Source organism: Zalophus californianus, chromosome 1 (assembly GCF_009762305.2).
Source record: "Zalophus californianus isolate mZalCal1 chromosome 1, mZalCal1.pri.v2, whole genome shotgun sequence".
Taxonomy (NCBI): domain Eukaryota; kingdom Metazoa; phylum Chordata; class Mammalia; order Carnivora; family Otariidae; genus Zalophus; species Zalophus californianus.
In genome coordinates, this window is record NC_045595.1 from 26,308,630 (window position 1) to 26,328,663 (window position 20,034).

The 20,034-nt window shown below is 43.2% G+C and overlaps 1 protein-coding gene across 21 annotated transcripts in view; it reads left to right on the forward strand.

The window, feature by feature from the left end:
• The window catches only part of PXK (PX domain containing serine/threonine kinase like), a 75,909-nt gene that overhangs the window by 21,766 nt on the left and 34,109 nt on the right, over positions 1 to 20,034 (forward strand). For 12 of the 21 annotated variants that reach the window (XM_027583238.2, XM_027583239.2, XM_027583219.2 and 9 more), the window contains exons 2-4: positions 2,550 to 2,600; positions 5,129 to 5,176; positions 13,962 to 14,148. In XM_027583238.2, coding sequence (XP_027439039.1) covers positions 2,550 to 2,600; positions 5,129 to 5,176; positions 13,962 to 14,148 — 286 coding nt within the window. The remainder of the gene's footprint in view (positions 1 to 2,549; positions 2,601 to 5,128; positions 5,177 to 13,961; positions 14,149 to 20,034) is intronic. The other 9 variants (XM_027583240.2, XM_027583225.2, XM_027583223.2 and 6 more) reach the window with 2 other exon arrangements.

The following is a 20,034-nucleotide window of genomic DNA, read 5'->3' on the forward strand; positions in this document are numbered from 1 at the left end:
AAAAAGAAAATTTCCAACCTAAAGGATTGATCCCCCAAATTTAAGAATGTCAGAGGTTTTTAGCATTTTATCTGTATGTATTCAGAAATAATTGCATTAGCATATTGCTTAAGAGATTTACCGTACTACACAAATCAGTCTTAAAATATTTATTTTATAACCCCATATGAACCCAACTAAGCATAGCGCCAGGTACTCAGTTGATTCACTCATAATTGAGTGGATATTGTTGAATTACCATCCTTAACATATTCCTAAGGAGGCGGGAACTCCTGCTATGAGAACTTTATCAACTTTTCTTAAATAAACAGAATGGAAATGAATGATAGTGCACTAAGGTCTATTTTAAAATCCAGTCTCCAGGTTAACAATGCTTATTTGGCTTTGTTTTCTGAATCCCCTATTTAAATGAGAATTCAGTAGAAAGGATTTGTTGAATACTGTGTTGGTAAGCATTTGTTGAGTAGTGACTGTTGGCAATGCCTAAATCATACCACCCAAAGATACTAAAACAGTTCTGAGCATTTGAGGAAAGAATGTCAACATTCTTATATGATTTAATCTATACCTTCATCATGACTCCCTGTATATATAGACAGAAGGCTGGACTAGGTCTGGGTTTCCTGCTTACCTGTTAGTAAGAATTACCTGGGGAGGCTGTTAACACATCTAATTCCTAGGGTTCTATCCTAGAGATTCTGATTCAGCGTTTCTGGTACAAAGCCTGAGAATGTGTATTTTTAATACCCTCTCCTCTCCCTCCTCCTTAGGAACAGAGAGATGTTAATGATCAGGCAGGTGGGGGGGGGAGTCTCTGGATTTGGTTTCTCTGGAAAATGCCATCACTGCCTCTCTATTCTACCCTTTCACTTGCTTTCTTAATCATGGCCTTCTCTAGCTGATGATGCATATAGAATGCAAACTTTGAACACTGAAAATCGTGGATCTTAAATCTTCTGATTGCTACCACACCTTGTTTTGAATGCCTAAGTTCAGATTTTTTATTTTAGGTAATTATAGATTTACATGCAGTTGTAGGAAATAATGCAGAGAGATCCCATATGTCCATTACCCAGTTTGTTTCAATGGTACTGTCTTGTAAAACTGTAGTTCAGTAGCACAACCAGTACATTGACATTGATACAGTCAAGATACCGAACATTCCCATCAATCCAAGCATCCCTCAGGCTGGGGTGGATGGCTGATGCACTACGGAAATTTATTTTTCACAGTTCCAGATGATGAGAGTCTGAGATCAGGGTGCCAGCATGGTTGCCTTCTGGGGAGGGTCCTCTTCCTGGTTCATAGCTGGTACCTTCTCAGAGTATCTTCGTGGTGGAAGGGGCAAGGGATCCTTCTGGGGCCTCCTTTATTTGGCAGTAATCCCATTCATGAGAGTTCATTCCCATGACCTAAGAACTTCCCACAGGCCCTACTTCCTAATACCATCATCTTTGGGTGTTAGTATTCAACATGAATTTTGGGGGGACACAAACATTCAAAGCATAGCACCTCACTTTGCCATTCTATAGCCACACCTGCTTCCCCCCACACCCTCCTAATCCAGCCTTAACTCTTACAACCACTAATTTGTTCTCCATAGCTATCATTTTGTCATTTCATGAATGTCATATAAATGGAGTCAAATAGTTTATAATCTTTTGGGATTGGCTTTTTCACTCAGCATAACTCTGGAGATTCATCCTAGTTGTTGTGTGAACCAGTAGTTTATTCCTTTTTGTTTCTGAGTGTTGTTCCATGATATGGATGTAGCAAAGTTTAACCATTCACCTGTTTATGGACATCTGGCTTGTTTCTAATTTTGGACTGTTACTAATAAAGCTGCTATGAGTTCGTGTACAAGTTTTGTGTGAACATAAATGCTCATTTCTCTGGGGTAATGCCCAGGAGTACAATTGCTGGGTCATATGATAGCTGCATGTTTAATCTCTTAAGAAACTGTTAAGTTGTATTCCAGAGTGACTGTACCATTTTACATTCCCACTGGCAATATATGTGTGATCCAGTTTCTCTGTATCCTAGCCAGCATTTGGTATTATTTTTTGTTTGTTTTAGTCATTGTGGTAGGTGTATAGTACTCTCTCATTGTGGTCGTCTTTTTTTTTATATAAAGATTTTATTTATTTGTTTGAGAGAGAGAGATTGAGAGCACAAGATGGGGGAGGGTCAGAGGGAGAAGCAGACTCCCCACTGAGCAGGGAGCCCGATGCGGGACTCGATCCAGAGACTCCAGGATCATGACCTGAGCCGAAGGCAGTTGCTTAGAAATGGGTTTGCCCATTTCTTCTTTCAGTTCCATCAGTTTTTGCCTCTCATATTTTACAGCTCTGGTGTTTGGTATATACACATTTAAGATTGCTTTGTCTTGCTGGTAGATTACTGTTTTATCTCGATGTAATATCCTCTGTCTCTAGTACTTTTCTTTGCTCTGAAGTCTACTTTATCTGATATTTTCACTTAGTTTTGATTCTCTGATTTGGGTGTCTTATAACTGAGGCTCTCCCTCCCCCCCCCCCCGTCTTTTTTAGGAGTACATCATTCGGGTGCAAAGAGGAATTTCTGTAGAAAACAGTTGGCAGGTAAGCTTTTTTTTTTTTTTTTTGGTCCCTAGAAAAATGTTTAAGTGTTTATAAATAAAAGTCTGACTCGGGGCAGCCAAAAATGTGGAAAAACCAAAACATGCATAAATATGAATCCTGTTTCTTTTAGAGATAAACTTTCAGCCTTAAGATATTTATTTCCAGGGGCGCCTGGGTGGCTCAGTCGTTAGGCTTCTGCCTTCCGCTCGGGTCATGATCCCAGGGTGCTGGGATCAAGCCCCACATCGGGCTCCCTGCTCCGTGGGAAGCCTGCTTCTCCCTCTCTCACTCCCCCTGCTTGTGTTCCCTCTCTCGCTGTGTCTCTGTCAAATAAATAAATAAAATCTTTAAAAAAAATTTAAGAAAAAAAAGATATTTATTTCCAAAGGCTTTTCTGTTCCCATTTGTTTGGTTTAATTTGTGTATGATGTTACCACAGAGAGTATCTAGGAATTTGTTCTCTAGTTTGACCCAGAGTAGGATAGATAGATAGTAGGCAGATTACTTGTTTTGTTCCTAGCAATTCACACCTCCTCCCCTGAAGCCATGGTGTAGGTGGGGCCGGTTAGAGTTAAGTCCATAGGGAGGAAAGACTAGACAGGACCCTGGACATTGCACAGCTCACACCTGATGCATTTCATGGACTCCCAGTCCACTCTTGGGCAAAACGCTACTGCCAGGTCCCCCGCTGACTGTAGGTGAGGGTCACCTCATGACCCTAGGGTCTGCACTCCTCGGAGAGAAAAAACTTCCTACTTGGATCCAGAGGTCCTTCCTCTGTCAGTTGACTTTGCAGAGGGTGGCTGACTTCTCTCTAGGGGCCATTTCTTTTTCTTTCTTTTGACTTTGCAGAGGGTGGCTGACTTCTCTCTAGGAGCCATTTGTTTTTCTTTCTTTCTTTCTTTCTTTCTTTCTTTCTTTCTTTCTTTCTTTCTTTCTTTCTTTCTTCTCTTCTCTTCTCTTCTCTTCTCTTCTCTTCTCTTCTCTTCTCTTCTCTTCTCTTCTCTTCTCTTCTCTTTCTTTTCTTTCTTGATTTTATTTATTTATTTGACAGAGACACAGCGAGAGAGGGAACACAAGCAGGGGGAGTGGGAGAGGGAGAAGCAGGCTTCCCGTGGAGCAGGGAGCCCGATGCGGGGCTCGATCCCAGGACCCTGGGACCATGATCTGAGCTGAAGGCAGCCGCTTAACAACTGAGCCGCCCAGGGCCATTTCTCTCTTGCTTTCGTAATTATAATTACCCTCCCCGTCTCCACTACAAAACATCTCACCTTGTCCTTCAGGCCTGAATCTTACCTCTCACCCTAAGCAGTCTTGGACCACAGTGGTCCACACTTGGTCTTTTCTTTGCCCCAAATTTCAAACTGTTTTTTGTGTGAATGGTTACACTATTTAACATCTATTGAGCATTTGTTGTCAGGCGCTGGTTCAGGCACATTAATTAATTCACTTAACCCTTTAAAAACAGTTCTGCGTGATTGCAGCTCCCCATTTTACATTCAAGGGGTTAGTAACGAGGCCATGGTCACACTGAAATCAGTGACAGAACAGGGTTGGAATCTGTGTATTCTCTGTGATTAGCCGCTGTGCTGCCTTTTGCTCCTTTGCACTTAGGAGGGATGGCCTTCTGTTTAACTCTTGCATGTGTAGTTGACAAGCAGGGCGATAGCATTGTCCTACCAGAGAAATCAATCCTTGGTTTAGGATTTTCCAGATACAGTGCATTAGAATCCCCGGGATACTTCACAAAAAAGTAGACTCTTGGGCCCCACTGTGTGCCTATTGTAGGAGATCCTCTGAGGGCAGAGTCCTAGAAGATTGGTAGGTAATTCTGCTCACTAACATTTGAGAGTCATCAAAAAAGGTTCAAGTCAGCCATTCCAAATCAAAATAATTTCCTTGCCCAGAGCCTGAAGAGCTAGTGGAATTTGACTCTGGCCTAATCAGTAGCATCAACCTAACTAAGAAAGGATGTATAGACAATGGGAAGTGGACTGTCTGCCAAGAGGGGAAACATGGGGTATCCAGGAGAGGTGTGGCCTCTTTGCCTGCAGGTACAGTCCTGTCTCTATAATGGTGGGCTCTCAACCAAGGGAAATTTTATCCAGGACAAGGATGAAAGGGCCTCAAAGTGCTTTGTCCACTTTTTTTACTTTGATTTCATGTTCAGTAAAACTTTTTTTTTTTTTGAGGGGGTAAATCATTAATTCATCTTTCCAGGTGCCTGGTTAATGAGAAAGATATTTAAAGGGCTATTCATCCTAAAAACAAATACATCATCATTCTCTCTTTCCTATTGGTATCTTGTGTATTTGACTGGCGTTAACCAGTTTCCCATGGCCCAGCCAACTCTGAGCACTGCTAGGTCTGTTTTCTGGGCCTGTCCAGTTAAGCAAGTTAAGCACCAGATAAAAGCCCTACTACCCTTAGTTCAAGTGCCTCGGCCCTAGAATGCCAATAAATATTAAATAAGGAAATGAAAAGAGATGGTCTTTGCCGAATGAAAACACCACTGTCTTGTCTTACAGATCGTTAGGAGATACAGTGACTTTGATTTGCTGAACAACAGCTTGCAGGTAAATATTCGAAAACACTAATGACACATGGTCATTGCGTGGGGTGTCCTAGAAACTGGTTGGAAATGGCAATATCAGGAACAAAAAATTAGCAAATTTTCCTGGTGGAGGAGATAGACTTATATGTTATACAGATAATGTGTGGCTCTAAAAATAAACTTTTGGGAACAAACATGTAATTTATAATAGTCACCTGGCAAGTGAGTACCTGTGTGCGAGACTGCATCCTAACCACAGTCCCTTGCACAGATGAGGAATGACTAGCTGGATTGCTGGAGTCATTCACTTAGAGCTGGGACTGTCTCAGACTCTCACCACTGCATAGTCAGCATTGCAGATCAATACTCAGCAGTAACTAGAGACAGCTTTTTTCACTGTAACTTTTTTCTCTTAAATACCTATTTCTAAATCCCTTTGATTTAAATGTTCCTAACTTGGTAGCCATTATGGAAAGAGGGATGAGCTGCAGTCTGTTTTTGGAAAGAGCTGTGCTGGTCATGATGGAAGGGTCCTAGAGGGGCTTTAGCACCATAGTAAGTACTGGCAGTAGCACCCATGTATCCATTTAGCAGATTGGTTACTGCAGACCATTGGGCTTGGGTCACATCTCAGACTTGAATGGTAACATAAACCCTGAGCCGCAGCGCTTGGTTTATGACCAGTCCAGCCAGGAGGTGAAGCACTGCTCCCCATTCATTGGTGAGCTAGCCATCACTGATTACCTATTCTGAGTGACCTCTGGTCCTGTCCCCAAAGGTCAGGAGGACTGCTGGCTGAGAGCGAGCAACATGCTTCCTTTCCTTCAGAAGACCACAGTTATTGATCAGGCTTTGGAAAACAGCAAATGTAGAGTCCAAACTGTAACATTATTTACAACCCTGCGGAAAACATGAATGCCTAACTTGTTCTCTGATAGAATTGGCCTGAGTGTCTGCAGACCTTTATGTAACTGACAGATGGTCGTGCATTTGACAAATGTTGTCTTTTTAAATTTTAATTATAGTATGACCGATTTAAATCTCCAGATAAAATATTGGCAGAGATCAAATTCTCCTCATTGATGAGTTTAATTGGTTTCATGTATGGATTTTTATGGTATATTCTTTCCACTTAGACAAAAGCCGGCTCTGTGATGACATTGTGGATAAGGCACCAATGTATAGTTTATTCCAGCAGGGGCTTTTCTCCACAAGTCTCTCCCAGCATTCCCAGGCAGCATTTCCACAATGGCATGAGCATTTGGGAGTTAACATTGAGCCTACTATGTGTTTTCATGTTGATGCACAAGTGAACCTTTGCTCAGTGGTCTTCGTACAGTGTCATTCAGCCAGGACTGAGTAAGACTCATGGGAGGAAGGTTTCTGAAATTGGAATTGTCTAGGCCCAGACCCCAAGAATGGGTGGGGGATAGTGGAGAGGGTTTTATCTCTTGTTTGTTCTTTTTTTTTTTTTTTTAAAGGTTTTGTTTATTTATTTGACAGAGAGACACAGCGAGAGAGGGAACACAAGCAGGGGCAGTGGGAGAGGGAGAAGCAGGCTTCCCGTGGAGCAGGGAGCCCTATGTGGGGCTCGATCCCAGGACCCTGGAACCATGACCTGAGCCGAAGGCAGACGCTTAACAACTGAGCCACCCAGGCGCCCTATCTCTTGTTTGTTCTTGCTTAGGGGATGTAAGGTTGAATCTCTATGACTATTCAATTGTGGCCTTTTTAATATAATAGAATTTTATTTTTGCTTCAGTGTAATTTTCCCTTTTAAAATAGGCACTTTCAGTGTGCATTTTATTTCAAATGCAAATATCCACGTGTATTGATGTTGGCTTATGCTGGGCAGGATATGGCCAGACATCATTTCAGTGGGAGGTTTTTCTAGATCCAAGTAAACAAACAGAAGGAAGTACATACAGCTTTTTTGGCAAGAAAATAATTTCAAAACAACCTCCATAAAACAGACCAAAAAGACTCTAAAAACCACAGAATAAAACTGTGACCATGATTTTTAGTGTCTGATTACCCTTTCTGATGGATAGATGAGTTCCTACTGAAGAAAGAGAAACATAATACATATGCAGAGTTGTCTGACTCCAATAGGAAAGATGCCAAACTGAGAGAAAAAAAAAAGCAGGATGTAAAATTATACATGCAGTATAATATAATTACATGAAATGTTTAGAAAAAAAGATTGGAGGGAAATACGCCAAGCTGTTAACAATGGTGATCCCCAGGTGGCAGGATCATGGGTTTTATGTTTTTTTTTTTTTCTGGCTCTTTATACTGTTTTGTACTTTCCAAGTTCTCTATAAACAAGCAGATATAAGCTAAATAAGCAAAGAAATAGAAAAAGAAAGGTGCATTTTCATAACTTTCTATAATGAGCATATTTTGTGGTAAAGAAGAATCACTATCTTATTTTAAAGATTTATTTATTTATTTTAGAGAGAGGGTGCATGTGAACGGGGGGAGGGGTAGAGAGGGGGGACAGGCAGACTCCCTACTGAGTGGGGACCCCTCAGGCAGGGCTTGGTCCCACCACCCTGAGATCATGATCTGAGCAGAAACTAAGAGTCAGCTCCCCAGCCAACTGAGCCACCCAGGTGTCCCGAATCACTACCTTATTTTAAAGGCAACATCAAATCAGTAACCATCTCGGGAGACCACATACAACAAAACAAAAGAAAGGCATAGGAACTGAAATGGTGGGGACTAAGCCAGGAACGCTCAGATTGGGAAGGAGCCCAGACTCTGCCCCTTACAGCAGGGAGAACTTGGGTCATTTCTTTTCCCTCTCCATCCCCCCTTTCCCCATCTGAAACAAGGGGTTGAACTAGATGACTTCTCAGGTCTGTTGTAGCATGGATGCTTTGTGATTTGAATTTTATTGCCCACTGTTGACCTAGGAGAGACTCTACTGTTACGTAGAGATTGGCACAAATTGAGGGTCTGTTGAGAGCTCAGAAATCCCTAGAATACTCACTGGAATATGGTTGAAGGCCATTTGCAGACCACTGAGATCTGATCATGAAAATGAAAGATGGAACAGATTCAGAGTTTGTTGGTTCCTCCTCCAGACAGAACTAGTTTTCTTGAAATTACGATATAGTTTATCATATAATTTAATTTAGAGGCCGCTATAGCAGCTCGGATTATGGGCTCTAGACCTCACTTTGGAGATTATTTCCCCTTCACCTTCTCATTCTGCAGGTGTTATGAATGGGTCTTTGGGGCTTCTCCACTGGCTTTCTTGTTCTCTTCCTCATATACAAGGAACTCAAGGGAATCCGTAGGGTGTGTTAAAGAGGAAAGCTCTTGAAAATGGGATGGTGAGGTGCCATGGCTTGAAGCCATCGATGTGTAGGTGTCTAGGAAATCATTGTGGAGAGACTTGATTGCTCTGTGCTAATATTCTCTTTCCCTCCCTCTTAATGAGTCATTGGACTTCTAAATTTTATATTCTATAATTGGCAAACATTTTAGAAATTCTGGGAGAAAGCTGAAAGAGAAAGTGTCTCTTGAATGCTAATCTTTTTTTTATTTTTTAAGATTTTATTTATTTATTTGACAGAGAGAGAGACAGCAAGAGAGGGAACACAAGCAGGGGGAGTGGGAGAGGGAGAAGCAGGCTTCCCGCCGAGCAAGGAGCCTGATGTGGGACTTGATCCCAGGACCCTGGGATCATGACCTGAGCCAAAGGCAGATGCTTAACGACTGAGCCACCCAGGCGCCTGAATGCTAATCTTTTTTAAAAGGCAAGATTTTTTAAAATAACACACATATTACATACTAGTAATACTTGGAGAAGTATTTACTGTGAGATCTTAAGGCAGAGCAGTAAACAACCTCCAGTCTGTCTAGTGGACTGGCATAGCAAAGAATCTATAATTGCAGCTGTTGGTAAAGAACACTTTGTTTCACCTGATGATTTGGAAGAGCTGCTGGGATGTCTGGCAGATCAATACATTTTCCTAAAATGAAATGAAGCTTGAACAAATAGATTGGTGGAAGCTTGGAGGCCACAAAGTTCAAAACAAATACCTTATCAAACTCATTTTCATATCCTCACCATGAATGAAAATAGCTCTGTTGGGGTTTGAATCCGATGATGTAGATGTGACTCCATTCTGAGTCATGGGGGATTCATCTGGGTCAGGTGTCAGGCAGGTAGTGCAGGCAAATGGGCTGATATTGGTACATGGTAATTTTACATATATATTTTTAATATTTTATTTATTTTAGAGAGAAAGATAGCTTGGGGAGGAGAGACAAAGAGAGAGGGAAAGAGAATCTCAAGCAGACTCTGCACTGAGCAGAGTCTGATGCAGAGCTCGATCACAGGACCCTGAGATCACGACCTGAGCCAATACCAAGAATTGGACCCTTTTATTTAAGATTTTATTTATTTATTTGAGAGAGATTGAGCACAAGGGGAGGGGAAGGGAAAGAGGCAGAGGAAGAGGGACAAGCAGATTCCCTGCTAAACAGGGAGCCCGATTCAGGGCCTGATCCCAGACCCTGAGATCATGACCTGAGCTGAAGTCAGATGCTTAACTGACTGAGCCATCCAGGCACTCCAATAAAATAATTTTTTTAAAAGAAATATCAGTTGTGGGGGTGCCTGGGTGGCTCAGTCGTTTGGCGTCTGCCTTCGGCTCAGGTCATGATCCCAGAGTCCTGGGATCGAGCCCCGCATCGGGCTCCCTGCTCAGCCAGGAGCCTGCTTCTCCCTCTCCCACTCCCCCTGCTTGTGCTCCCTCTCTAACTGTCTCTCTCTCTCTGTCAAATAAATAAATAAAATATTTAAAAAAAAAAGAAATATCAGTTGTGTTTTTAGTAGTACCTTTGATTACTCTATATTACTCAATGCTCTGGAACAAAAATAATAATAATAATAAAGTGATTCACTTGGATGTGTATTAGCTAAGTGATGTGCTTTCTTCCTAAGTATGCTTTTTATTTAAATAAAGAAACTGCTATTAGGTAAAGCCTAATTGTGTAAATGAGGAAAATGACCTGCAATTTATGTGTCTTATCTAGCAGTGAATTCTGCCATGATAGAAAATTCATTCTAAGTATGCTCCCACACATTTTCATAATTATGTTGGAGAAATAGGCAATTTAGGATTGTAAGCCAACCTTTTCATCTTGTCCAATGTTGAGTTCAAGTTCTTCACTGTTGTTTGAAAAATACAGAGTGGAACAGGCTAAGTTAGGTTTGCCCACATGGGTGGTTTAGATTACATCCTTTCCTGAATTAAAGATGCCCTTCTCTTAAGACCTTCCCCTCCATCAATATGCATGTCACTTGGGCTGTTCTAATCTAAGCACAAGTGTAGAATACAACTGCTCTTTGAAAGTGATTTTTCTCATTAAATTAAGATACCAATCTGATGCTTTTTTTTAAAAGATTTTATTTATTTATTTGACAGAGAGAGACACAGTGAGAGAGGGAACACAAGCAGGGAGAGTGGGGGAGGGAGAAGCAGGCTCCCTGCTGAGCAGGGACCCTGATGCGGGGCTCCATCCCAGGACCCTGGGATCGTGACCTGAGCCGAAGGCAGACGCTCAACCGACTGAGCCACCCAGGCGCCCCTGATGCTTTTTTTTTTACGATTTTGTCAGAGAGCGAGCGAGCGCACACAAGCAGGGGGAGCAGCAGGTAGAGGGAGAAGCAGGTTCCCCCCTGAGCAAGGAGCCCGATGTGGGACTCGATCCCAGGACCCTGGGATCATGACCTGAGCTGAAGGCAGACACTTAATGACTGAGCCACCCAGGTGTCCCTGATGCTTTGTTTTCTAAGTTTAAAAAATAGACTCACAAAGTTTTAAGTGATCTGGAAAATGATAGGTTGAGCACCTACATTTACTTTTCCTTTCTCCTGAAGCCACTCTAAAACAACAGTAAGTTGATCTTACACACACACACACACACACACACACACACACACACACACACACACACACACACACACACACACACACACACACACACACACACACACACACACACACACACACACACACACACACACACACACACACACACACACACCCCTTCACCCTCAAGGGTAAGTAGAATAGGAAAAGATAAAATCACAACAAAACATTTGAAGCTGCAAATCCAGTGGATGAGAGTTAACCAATTAAGGAGATATAGGAAGGCAGAATTCTGAGCTGGGAGGGGGGGTGGATAACCCCACTGGGTCCCATTTTATACCATAGAACCTCCAAAAGGTTTAGCTCAAGGTGCTGCCTCCAGTGTGGGGCAAGGTTGAGCTGAAATCAGGAGTTGAGAGTACGTTTAAGAAGCAGTCAGATCCCCAGATCTTCCCCCATCTAGCAAGTTATGCCTGCCCTTCTCCCTCTAGCAGAGAATTGGAAGTTTATTCTCTGGAGAGGGGAGAATAGTCTTTGGATTGGGGAATGCAGGAATCACATAATTCATGTGAGCACTGCCTCTCGCCCCCACCTTTGCCCCCTTCTGCAAACCTTCTTTCTTTCAGCTCCCAGAGTATTGGTAGTCAGACCTATACCCTCCAGGTAGGGTATTGGAAGATTTGGGGGAAGGGGAATCTGCCCAGCCTAAGAAGAAAGAGCTAAAGATACTGAGATCACAGGTTTTCCCAATGAAACAGTTGAGTCAAGTCCTGTGCTAAAACCCATAACAGATAAGCCTCAGCCACTCACCGAGTGCTTCTAAGTCAGCTTTTGTTGTCATGCTCTTTAGTATGAGCAGACAGCCCAGGATCACCAGATTCCTAAGGAACACTTTTTTTTTTTTTTTAAGATTTATTTATTTATTATTTGAGAGAAAGAGAGAGCAAGCACGAGTGGGCAGAGGGAGAGGGAGAGGGACAGGCAGACTCCCCGCTGAGCAGGGAACCCAACTCGGGACTGGATCCCAGGACCCTGAGATCATGACCTGAGCCAAAGGCAGATGCTAACGAACTGAGCCACTCAGGCGCCCCCCCTTCTCAAGGAACACTTTTAACATAAAAGATAACAATGAAAACAAACAGGAAAAAAATAAAAATAAAAAGAACCTTCAGGAAGCAGAATATATGCAGTCAGAGGAACATTTCAGGCTCTTCAGAAAGATTATCTTTTATGATCTCAGAGAGATAAGAAATTGTGTTACATTCAGGATGCTATTAAAGAAAAGAAAAAATAGTAGTAGAAATGAGAACTCTTTAGAAGAGCTGAATGATAAAGGAACTATCCCAGAAAATTTTTTCGGTAGGAAAAAATATTGTTTAACAAAGGTGGAAAGTAGGAGAGAAAAGATGAGAATAGAGGACCAGTCCAGAAGGCCCAACACTGGAATAAGAGGAAAGAAAGCAAAGGGCGCAGAGGGGAAGAAATAACGACCTAATACAAGAAAATACCAAAGAACATAAGGATGTTCATCTCCAGATAGAAAGGGCTGGGTACTCTGCACAGAGGGTAAAAATAGACCTGCAGAGAGGCACATGGATTTCACAAACTGGGGTCAAGGAGAAGATCCTAGAAGCTTCCAGGGAGGGAAACAAAACAAAAACGGAAGCAAGAATCTGCTAACAGCAGCACCGGAAGCTAGAAGACAATAAAGTAGTTCTTAAAAATTGTGAAGAACAAATATTTCCAACTTAGAATTCCACATCAAGGGGCGCCTGGGTGGCTCAGTCGTTAAGCGTCTGCTTTCGGCTCAGGTCATGATCCTGGGGTCCCGGGATGGAGCCCCGCATCGGGCTCCCTGCTCTGCGGGAAGCCTGCTTCTCCCACTCCCCCTGCTTGTGTTCCCTCTCTTGCTGTCTCTCTCTCTGTCAAATAAATAAATAAAAAAGTTCCACATCAAGATTCTCTATCACTTAAGTGTGAGGATAGAATAAAGACATTTACACATGCACCTTTTCAAAAAACTGACGTCCCTCCCTGGCTCCCTTTTTAGGAAGCTGACGGAGGGTATCCCCACCAAAAATCAGGGATTCTTCTACAAAAAAGGAAGGTATGGATCTAGAAATGGGGTTCAGCAGGAGAAAGGAAAAAGCGTCCCTAGTGTGATGTCCCAGAATGCCAGCCCAGCAAGTGTAGGGACCACCAGTGCTGCTTGGAGCAGGCACTCCTCAAGAAGACGAAATTGTTGCGTCTTTCTATCTGAATATGTTGAGAAAATGCTTAGATGGAAAGTTTGGAGTTGAATAGAAAACTAAAACAAACAAACCAAAAAGACCAGCTGATAAAAAAAGGAATTGTAAGCATGGCTTTCTGGCTCAGTGGTGCAGATCACCTAATGTAAACAGGAATATTGCACTAAATAAAATTATAGCTATATTTGAGGGATTAGGAATAAGTTGCATGTGGGCTGAGATCAGGATTGTGAAAGAAAACTTAATCCATAATGGGAAATTAATAGATTAATACCTAAAAATGAAAATCAATTCATAATGAACCCTGTGCCAAAAAGATCGACTGAGAAAATTTGATGTGGCTGTCTCTGGGGAGTGGATAATGGCTAGGTCACCTGTTGGCAGAGGTGGTTGTGGGGGAGTGTCATGGGACTGCTAATAATAAAAATACTATTTGACTCGCAATTATGTTCATATATAAGTTTGATAGAAAAACTTAAAAAAATTAAGTTTTAAAGTTGCTATGCTTAATATAGCATTTTACCGATTCTCAGTTGCAGTTTTTCACATTTTTATCATAGCACTGAAATCAGGGTGCATCTTAATGAAATGTGGTGGCTCAGGATTCTGATACTACATCTTATGTGGAGATGACAGGAGTGTAATACTTTTTCTCTTTTAATTAAAGATTGCAGGCCTCAGTCTACCTCTTCCTCCCAAAAAATTGATTGGTAACATGGATCGTGAATTCATAGCTGAGAGGCAGAAAGGTCTTCAGAACTATCTCAACGTTATCACCACAAATCATATCTTGTCTAATTGTGAGCTGGTTAAGAAGTTTTTAGACCCAAACAACTATTCTGCAAACTACACTGGTAAGCAAAGGGGTCTCTGAGCTACGGTTGCATGACCATAGAGGCACTGTTCTTTGCTGGAGACAACATGTAGGAGGAATTATTTCCAGACGGGGCCATATGTACATTTGTTATAGGGCATTACTTGCTTATTAGTACTATACCCGATTGTAATTTACTGTAGGAGTATAAGAAAAAAATAATTACTTCTAAAATGTGATGTTTGCACAGAAGAATATGAAAGAGAAGTTATTGGGTCTTGTACTTACAGTCTTGTCTTTATTATCGTCCCTGACAGAAAAGAAAGTAAATAATCCACAATAATCTGTACCATAATCTCAATTTGATTTTTATATGGATCTCTTTTTGTATTTACAACATATAGTATGTCTGGTTTTTCGGGGAATTACTTTATACTGAGAGTGTTTCAAAAGGGTCCTTTCTGTGTCTTCCCAGTTGCTCCCAGAGACCCACTCAAGGCAAAGCCTGAGGAGGAGCTAGTTGTCTTCCAAACATTCCCTGGATCAGTCAGGGGACCGAGGTGGAAAGGGTGCCAGTTACACACAAAGCTGTCGTCAATAACCTAAGCCTGTTGTCTGCAGAATGAGTGATTAACTATTCAGTATTCTGGGGTGGCTTTGAGGAGACCAATGGAAACCATTGTAGAACTGAACCAGTGACTAGAATTCGACTGATTTGTTAAAGCTGAGCCATGCTTAGAGTCTTAGTGGAACTCTGGGTATTTTTAATAAGCTGATTTCCTTGCTAAGAGAATAGATTGTATACATGTTACATTTCAGGTCCTCAAAACACTGCTTTTGAAGTAATTAGAGGGAGGCACTTTTATTCCTGTTTCAGAGAGAGGGAAATACGGGACTGCTTGTCAGGTACCAAATTTTTCTGCATAATAGACTCACCCAGGGAGCTTTAAAAAATCCTGATGCCCAGGTACTCATGCCAATTAAATGAAAATCTCTACGGGAGGGGGGGGGTGGGGGAGGCTCCTAGTTTGTAAAGCTCCCCGAGAGATTGCAGTATGCAGCCAGAGTTTGAAAACCACAGCCCTTGGACCTTGCTCCTCACATCACAGTGTGGTCCTCTGACCCATAGCATTCGCATCACTGGGAGCTTGTCAAAAATGCCGAATTCAGGCCCCATCCCAAACCTATGGATCAGGATCTGAGTTTAATAAAGTCCCCAGGTGATTTGCATGTGCATTACAGTCTGAGAAGCCTTGCAATAGAATGTACCTCCCATCTTCTAGTGGAAGTACCTGTAGAGGTAAGAAAAATGGCTTTCTAGAATGCAACCAAGTGAAGGAAAGTTTAGTTCAAACACATTTACTCTAAGTGATGAAATCGAGTGTTAAGTTATTACAAGGCTTTCATTCTTCCACCAGTTGGTTTTTGGTTCATCTAGGAGAAAAGGCATCACAGGACAGGGGCTCCCAGGACAGCTTAACTTCTTCCAGAGTAATCTCTCTCATGGCTTTCAGTCACTGTGCTTCACCTACATTGTTCCCCACATTGTCAGATGGTGAGCCATCTATACTGACTGTTATCAAATCAGCCCTAACCTAGCCCTGTTCATTGGTTTGTCTCTGTATTTCCCAAGAGTGTGTGCGAATGTGTTCCCGAGGGCAAGCCTCAAGGTGTAGTGCACACAGGATGATGCTGTTCGTTCTGTAGACCTTCACTGTCAGCTATGCCTATGCCACCCAGCTATGCTGGGTGCAGGCCTGGTGGTGGGGGTGCAGGGGCAAGGAAGGTGTGCTCCCTGCTTGTAGGGAACTTGTGCCATGAGTACATTGAGTTATGTGGGGTCAGAGCTAGAAGAGATTTTGGAGCAGGCATATCCAGACTAGCCCTTTCATTTTATAGATGAGACATCACCTGAGAAGAAAGACCTTACCTAGGGTTGCACATTTGTTAGACTGTAGAAGTGTACAACATCTGCGTGTTTTCCAATTAAAATGCTGCTTTGCCCCTGAAAGATTATCTGATTCCTATATTTCCTTCTACTGTACCCCCTCACATGCTGCTATTGTTCTTGATCTTTCTCCTCCCCCCCCACCCCCGCACGGCAGAGAGTCAGGAATCCAAAGCAAATGTGGGCAGAGATCTAAGAAGGCTGCCGAGACTCCCACCGGGACCCAAATGCTCATGAAGCCGCTGCTATTTAGAGGACACAGTCCTGTAATGAAACAATAGGGGATGGATGCTGTTTTCAGAGAGATGCTGATTTATTGCCCCCTTTGAATGAAACGTCAGAACTTGTCTTGCCTCTAGGCTGACTCACTAGCAGCTTCAGGAAAGGGAAGCCCAGGCAGTCTCCTCTGCACCAGCTTGACTGAGCCAATCCCCGGAAAACTGGGTGACCGGACGAACTTGTCCGGCTTCCTGAAACTCAAAGCATGGCCTCGGGTTCCTGAGGGCACTCTGCATACTGCCGACCTGTGGCTCTTCTCTAAGCAGGGTCACTCCCCCCTTTCATGTGGATAAGGTCTCCACCTCTTATCCACTTCCAAATGGTCTGTGGTCACCACCCCGCTCCACTTTAGCAGGATCTGAGTTCTGTGCTCATGTGGCCAAAGTCACCAAGGCTACTCTTCCTGCCTCTTGCTCTGAGGTTAAAGATGCCTGGTCAGAGGCGGACTGTGATGCCATCCTGGTCCCCAGTGGTTGGGTAACTAGGAGCTTCAGGGCATCAGCGGCTGCCTCCTCTCTCCATGACTCTCCAGCTTGGGATTTCTGATCTTTTCTTTCTTTTCCTGGGGTGCTCCAGATGACCAAGGAAATAGAGGTCCTTGGTGCTCTGTGGAGGAGTTATGAGGTGTCCATTTGTATTACCAAGTCTAATTGAGGGCCGGCTTTTGTTACAGGGAGAACAGGTGTCTCCAGTCATGAGGGGCTTATATGGGAAGACACACATGCACACATACTCCACCCCACACACACCTCACCTTGTTCATCTTATTAACGAGGTGCTGCTATCATTCAAAAGCCCCAGTGCACTGTAGCCATCTTCTCACCTCAAAACCTCAAACCCCCTCAGAATAAGGGGATTTTTTTTTTTTTAAGATTTTATTTATTTATTTGACAGAGACACAGCAAGAGAGGGAACACAAGCAGGGGGAGCGGGAGAGGGAGAAGCAGGCTTCCCGTGGAGGAGGGAGCCCGACGCGGGGCTTGATCCCAGGACCCTGGGACCATGACTTGAGCCAAAGGCAGACCCTTAATGACTAAGCCACCCAGGCGCCCCAGAATAAGGGGATTTTTTAATGTCCATGCAGAAGTCACTTGGACCACAAATATGGAGGCTTGGATCCTGGGTCCCAGCTTTGTCATCAGCAACATTTCCCCTCTGTGAGCCTCAGGTCCTCTTCTAGTCCTGAAACCCCAGGAACCCTATGAGTGGGTCAGGTAGTAGTGGGCTCAAGGAAGAAGGAGGCAGGGAGAGATGGGGCGGGGGATTATATTCAGAACCAGGGCAGGGTGCTTTGGAGAGGTCATAGGCCCGAGTCCGCTGTGCAGGCCTCTGTGGCACCACCTGCTGTAGCAGATCGGGGATCTGGAACCCAGTTGCCGCGCTGGAGTCCGCTTCTCTGTAATGATCATGGGGCTGGGACCTAGGAGCTCAAAGGCTGCACACAATGGGGGCAGCTGGTACATTCTGAGCTGAGAAGTCAGAGCTCTGTGGGAAGCACAGGATGGGCCTGAAGGCCTCGCTCTGCATTTCCTGTCTGGGGCTTGTTTCTCAGCATTTCCTGAGCATGCAGTTTTTCCCCATGTGTCTTGTCAGTATTAAGGAAATAGAGGGCAGATGCCTTTCTTTTCATGGATTTCATGTTCTTTTTTTTTTTTTTTAAGATTTTATTTATTTGACAGAGAGAGGGAACACAAGCAGGGGGAGTGGGGGAGGGAGAAGAAGGCTTCCTGCCGAGCTGGGAGCCCGATGTGGGACTCTGGGACCATGACCTGTGTGGGACCATGACCTGAGCCAAAAGCAGACACTTAATGACTGAGCCACCCAGGTGCCCTGGATTTCATGTTCTGATGGGAGAGAGTGTCCACGTCCATCGAACATGTATTGAACCCTTAGTTCTTGCTTTATCAGTATTTATTGAGTGCTTACTCTGTGTCAGGTGCTGCAAATACAGCATTAAGGAAAGCATAGTCCCCTTCCCCCACCCCAAGACACTTCTGCAAGGGGATTGACAGGTGGAGGTTATGGCAGAGTAGACATGGCCCAGTACCTTGAAGGTGGGAGTAGGGGTGCAGATGATCCAGTTTTGAAGGTGTTATAGGAAGGCTTCCAGAAGAGTTGATGCCTATATGGAGATTTAAGGATAAGTAGAAGTTAGCCAGGCCAAGAGGCAAGAGCCAGTGCTCCAGGAGAGAAAAAAATATTTCCATGTGGCTGTGGGCTTTTACCCAGATTAAGACGTAGCCTTCACAGCCAGAGTTCACAGTCTAGTGGAAGAGAGTAGCCCTAACACAGGACAGACCTTGGGTGAGTCCCACAGGAGAAGTTCACACGGGGCTCTGGGAGTGTAGAGAAGATGGAAGGTGGGGGGAGACCTGGCTCGGGGAGTGGCAGCTTGGGCTGAGCCTTGCGGGATAGGTGGACAGGAACGGAAAATGTGGAGGGGTGGGGTCGGGCCTGTCTTCAGGGGTCACGGCAGGTAAATCTAGGCACCGTACCACTTGTGTGGAGGGGTAAAGACAGAAAGTCAAGGTAAAGCCAGAGCTGGGTTAACACTAGTTTTAAAAGCTTGGCCTTGATTTTATAAGGAAATGAGGTGCTGGTAAATGCTTTTAAGCAGGGAGCAGATGCTTAGGATTGAGGTGTGTTACCTGAAGCTGGGGAGGGAGGGGATTCGTATTGGATACAGTATAGGTAGTCATGTGATTTACTTGACAATAAACCATAGTTCAAGGGAAAGAAAATGTCCTTTCTACAATTTCCTGATTCCCTAAGGTAAAAAAAAAAAATAAAAAAGGCTATTTCCTTGTCCTCAATTTATTAGTAACAAATCCAGCATGTTCCATTTGTTGACAGGTATGTCCCCCATTCCTAGGGCAATGTATGGTACATAGTAGCATACAGTAAATGCTGTTGAATAATGATTTTGTGGGGAATTATGAGTCACAGTTATGAACCAACTGTCCTTTACACTCTCTTAGAATGACATTGTACTGTATTTAGAAAATTATTTTGCATGATCCTTCCCAAAGTTGATATGATCTTAACTGAAAATGATGCCTTTTTAGGTTGTTTATTTTCAAGTTTTTTTTAGATTGTTTCTGTTCAAGTTGTTTTGGAAAATGCTAAAAACATTTTATATCAACATTAACTCGAGTTCCCAGCGTTGATTATGAAAATTTTATATGCTCCTGCCACACCTGATCCCTCCAAATGGTTTGTCACTTTGGGTAGTTGAACTTTGGTACATTGAACAAATGTCAGTGGAGTCAGTTTTGTATCTGGTTATCTCATGTTTTCTTCTGTGTGGACAGCATCAACAATTTACATATCGAGTCAGTAAACCAATAGTTAGTAGATTGTTTTCTTCCCTGAATGTGTCTTAACTCACAATGTACTGTAAAATACATCAAAATCACATTGTTTGCCAAGCACCAGGCATGGTAATTCCAGAAGAGGTCATTCTGACATATGGAGAGCATTTCTGCTGAATCTCTCTTTCCTCACCAGTTGGCCTGGAATGCCACGGATGCTAGCGGAGGTGAAATTCCACAGTGATTTTGCAGTATTGCTGTTTGCTTTCAGGGATCTAGAGCGGCTTCCTTTTCTCATTGTGTTGAGGGAAAATAGCAAATTACAGATGTTTCTTTTTGCAGGAACTGTAAAAGCACAGTTATTCTGATAATTTCTTAATACAGTGAA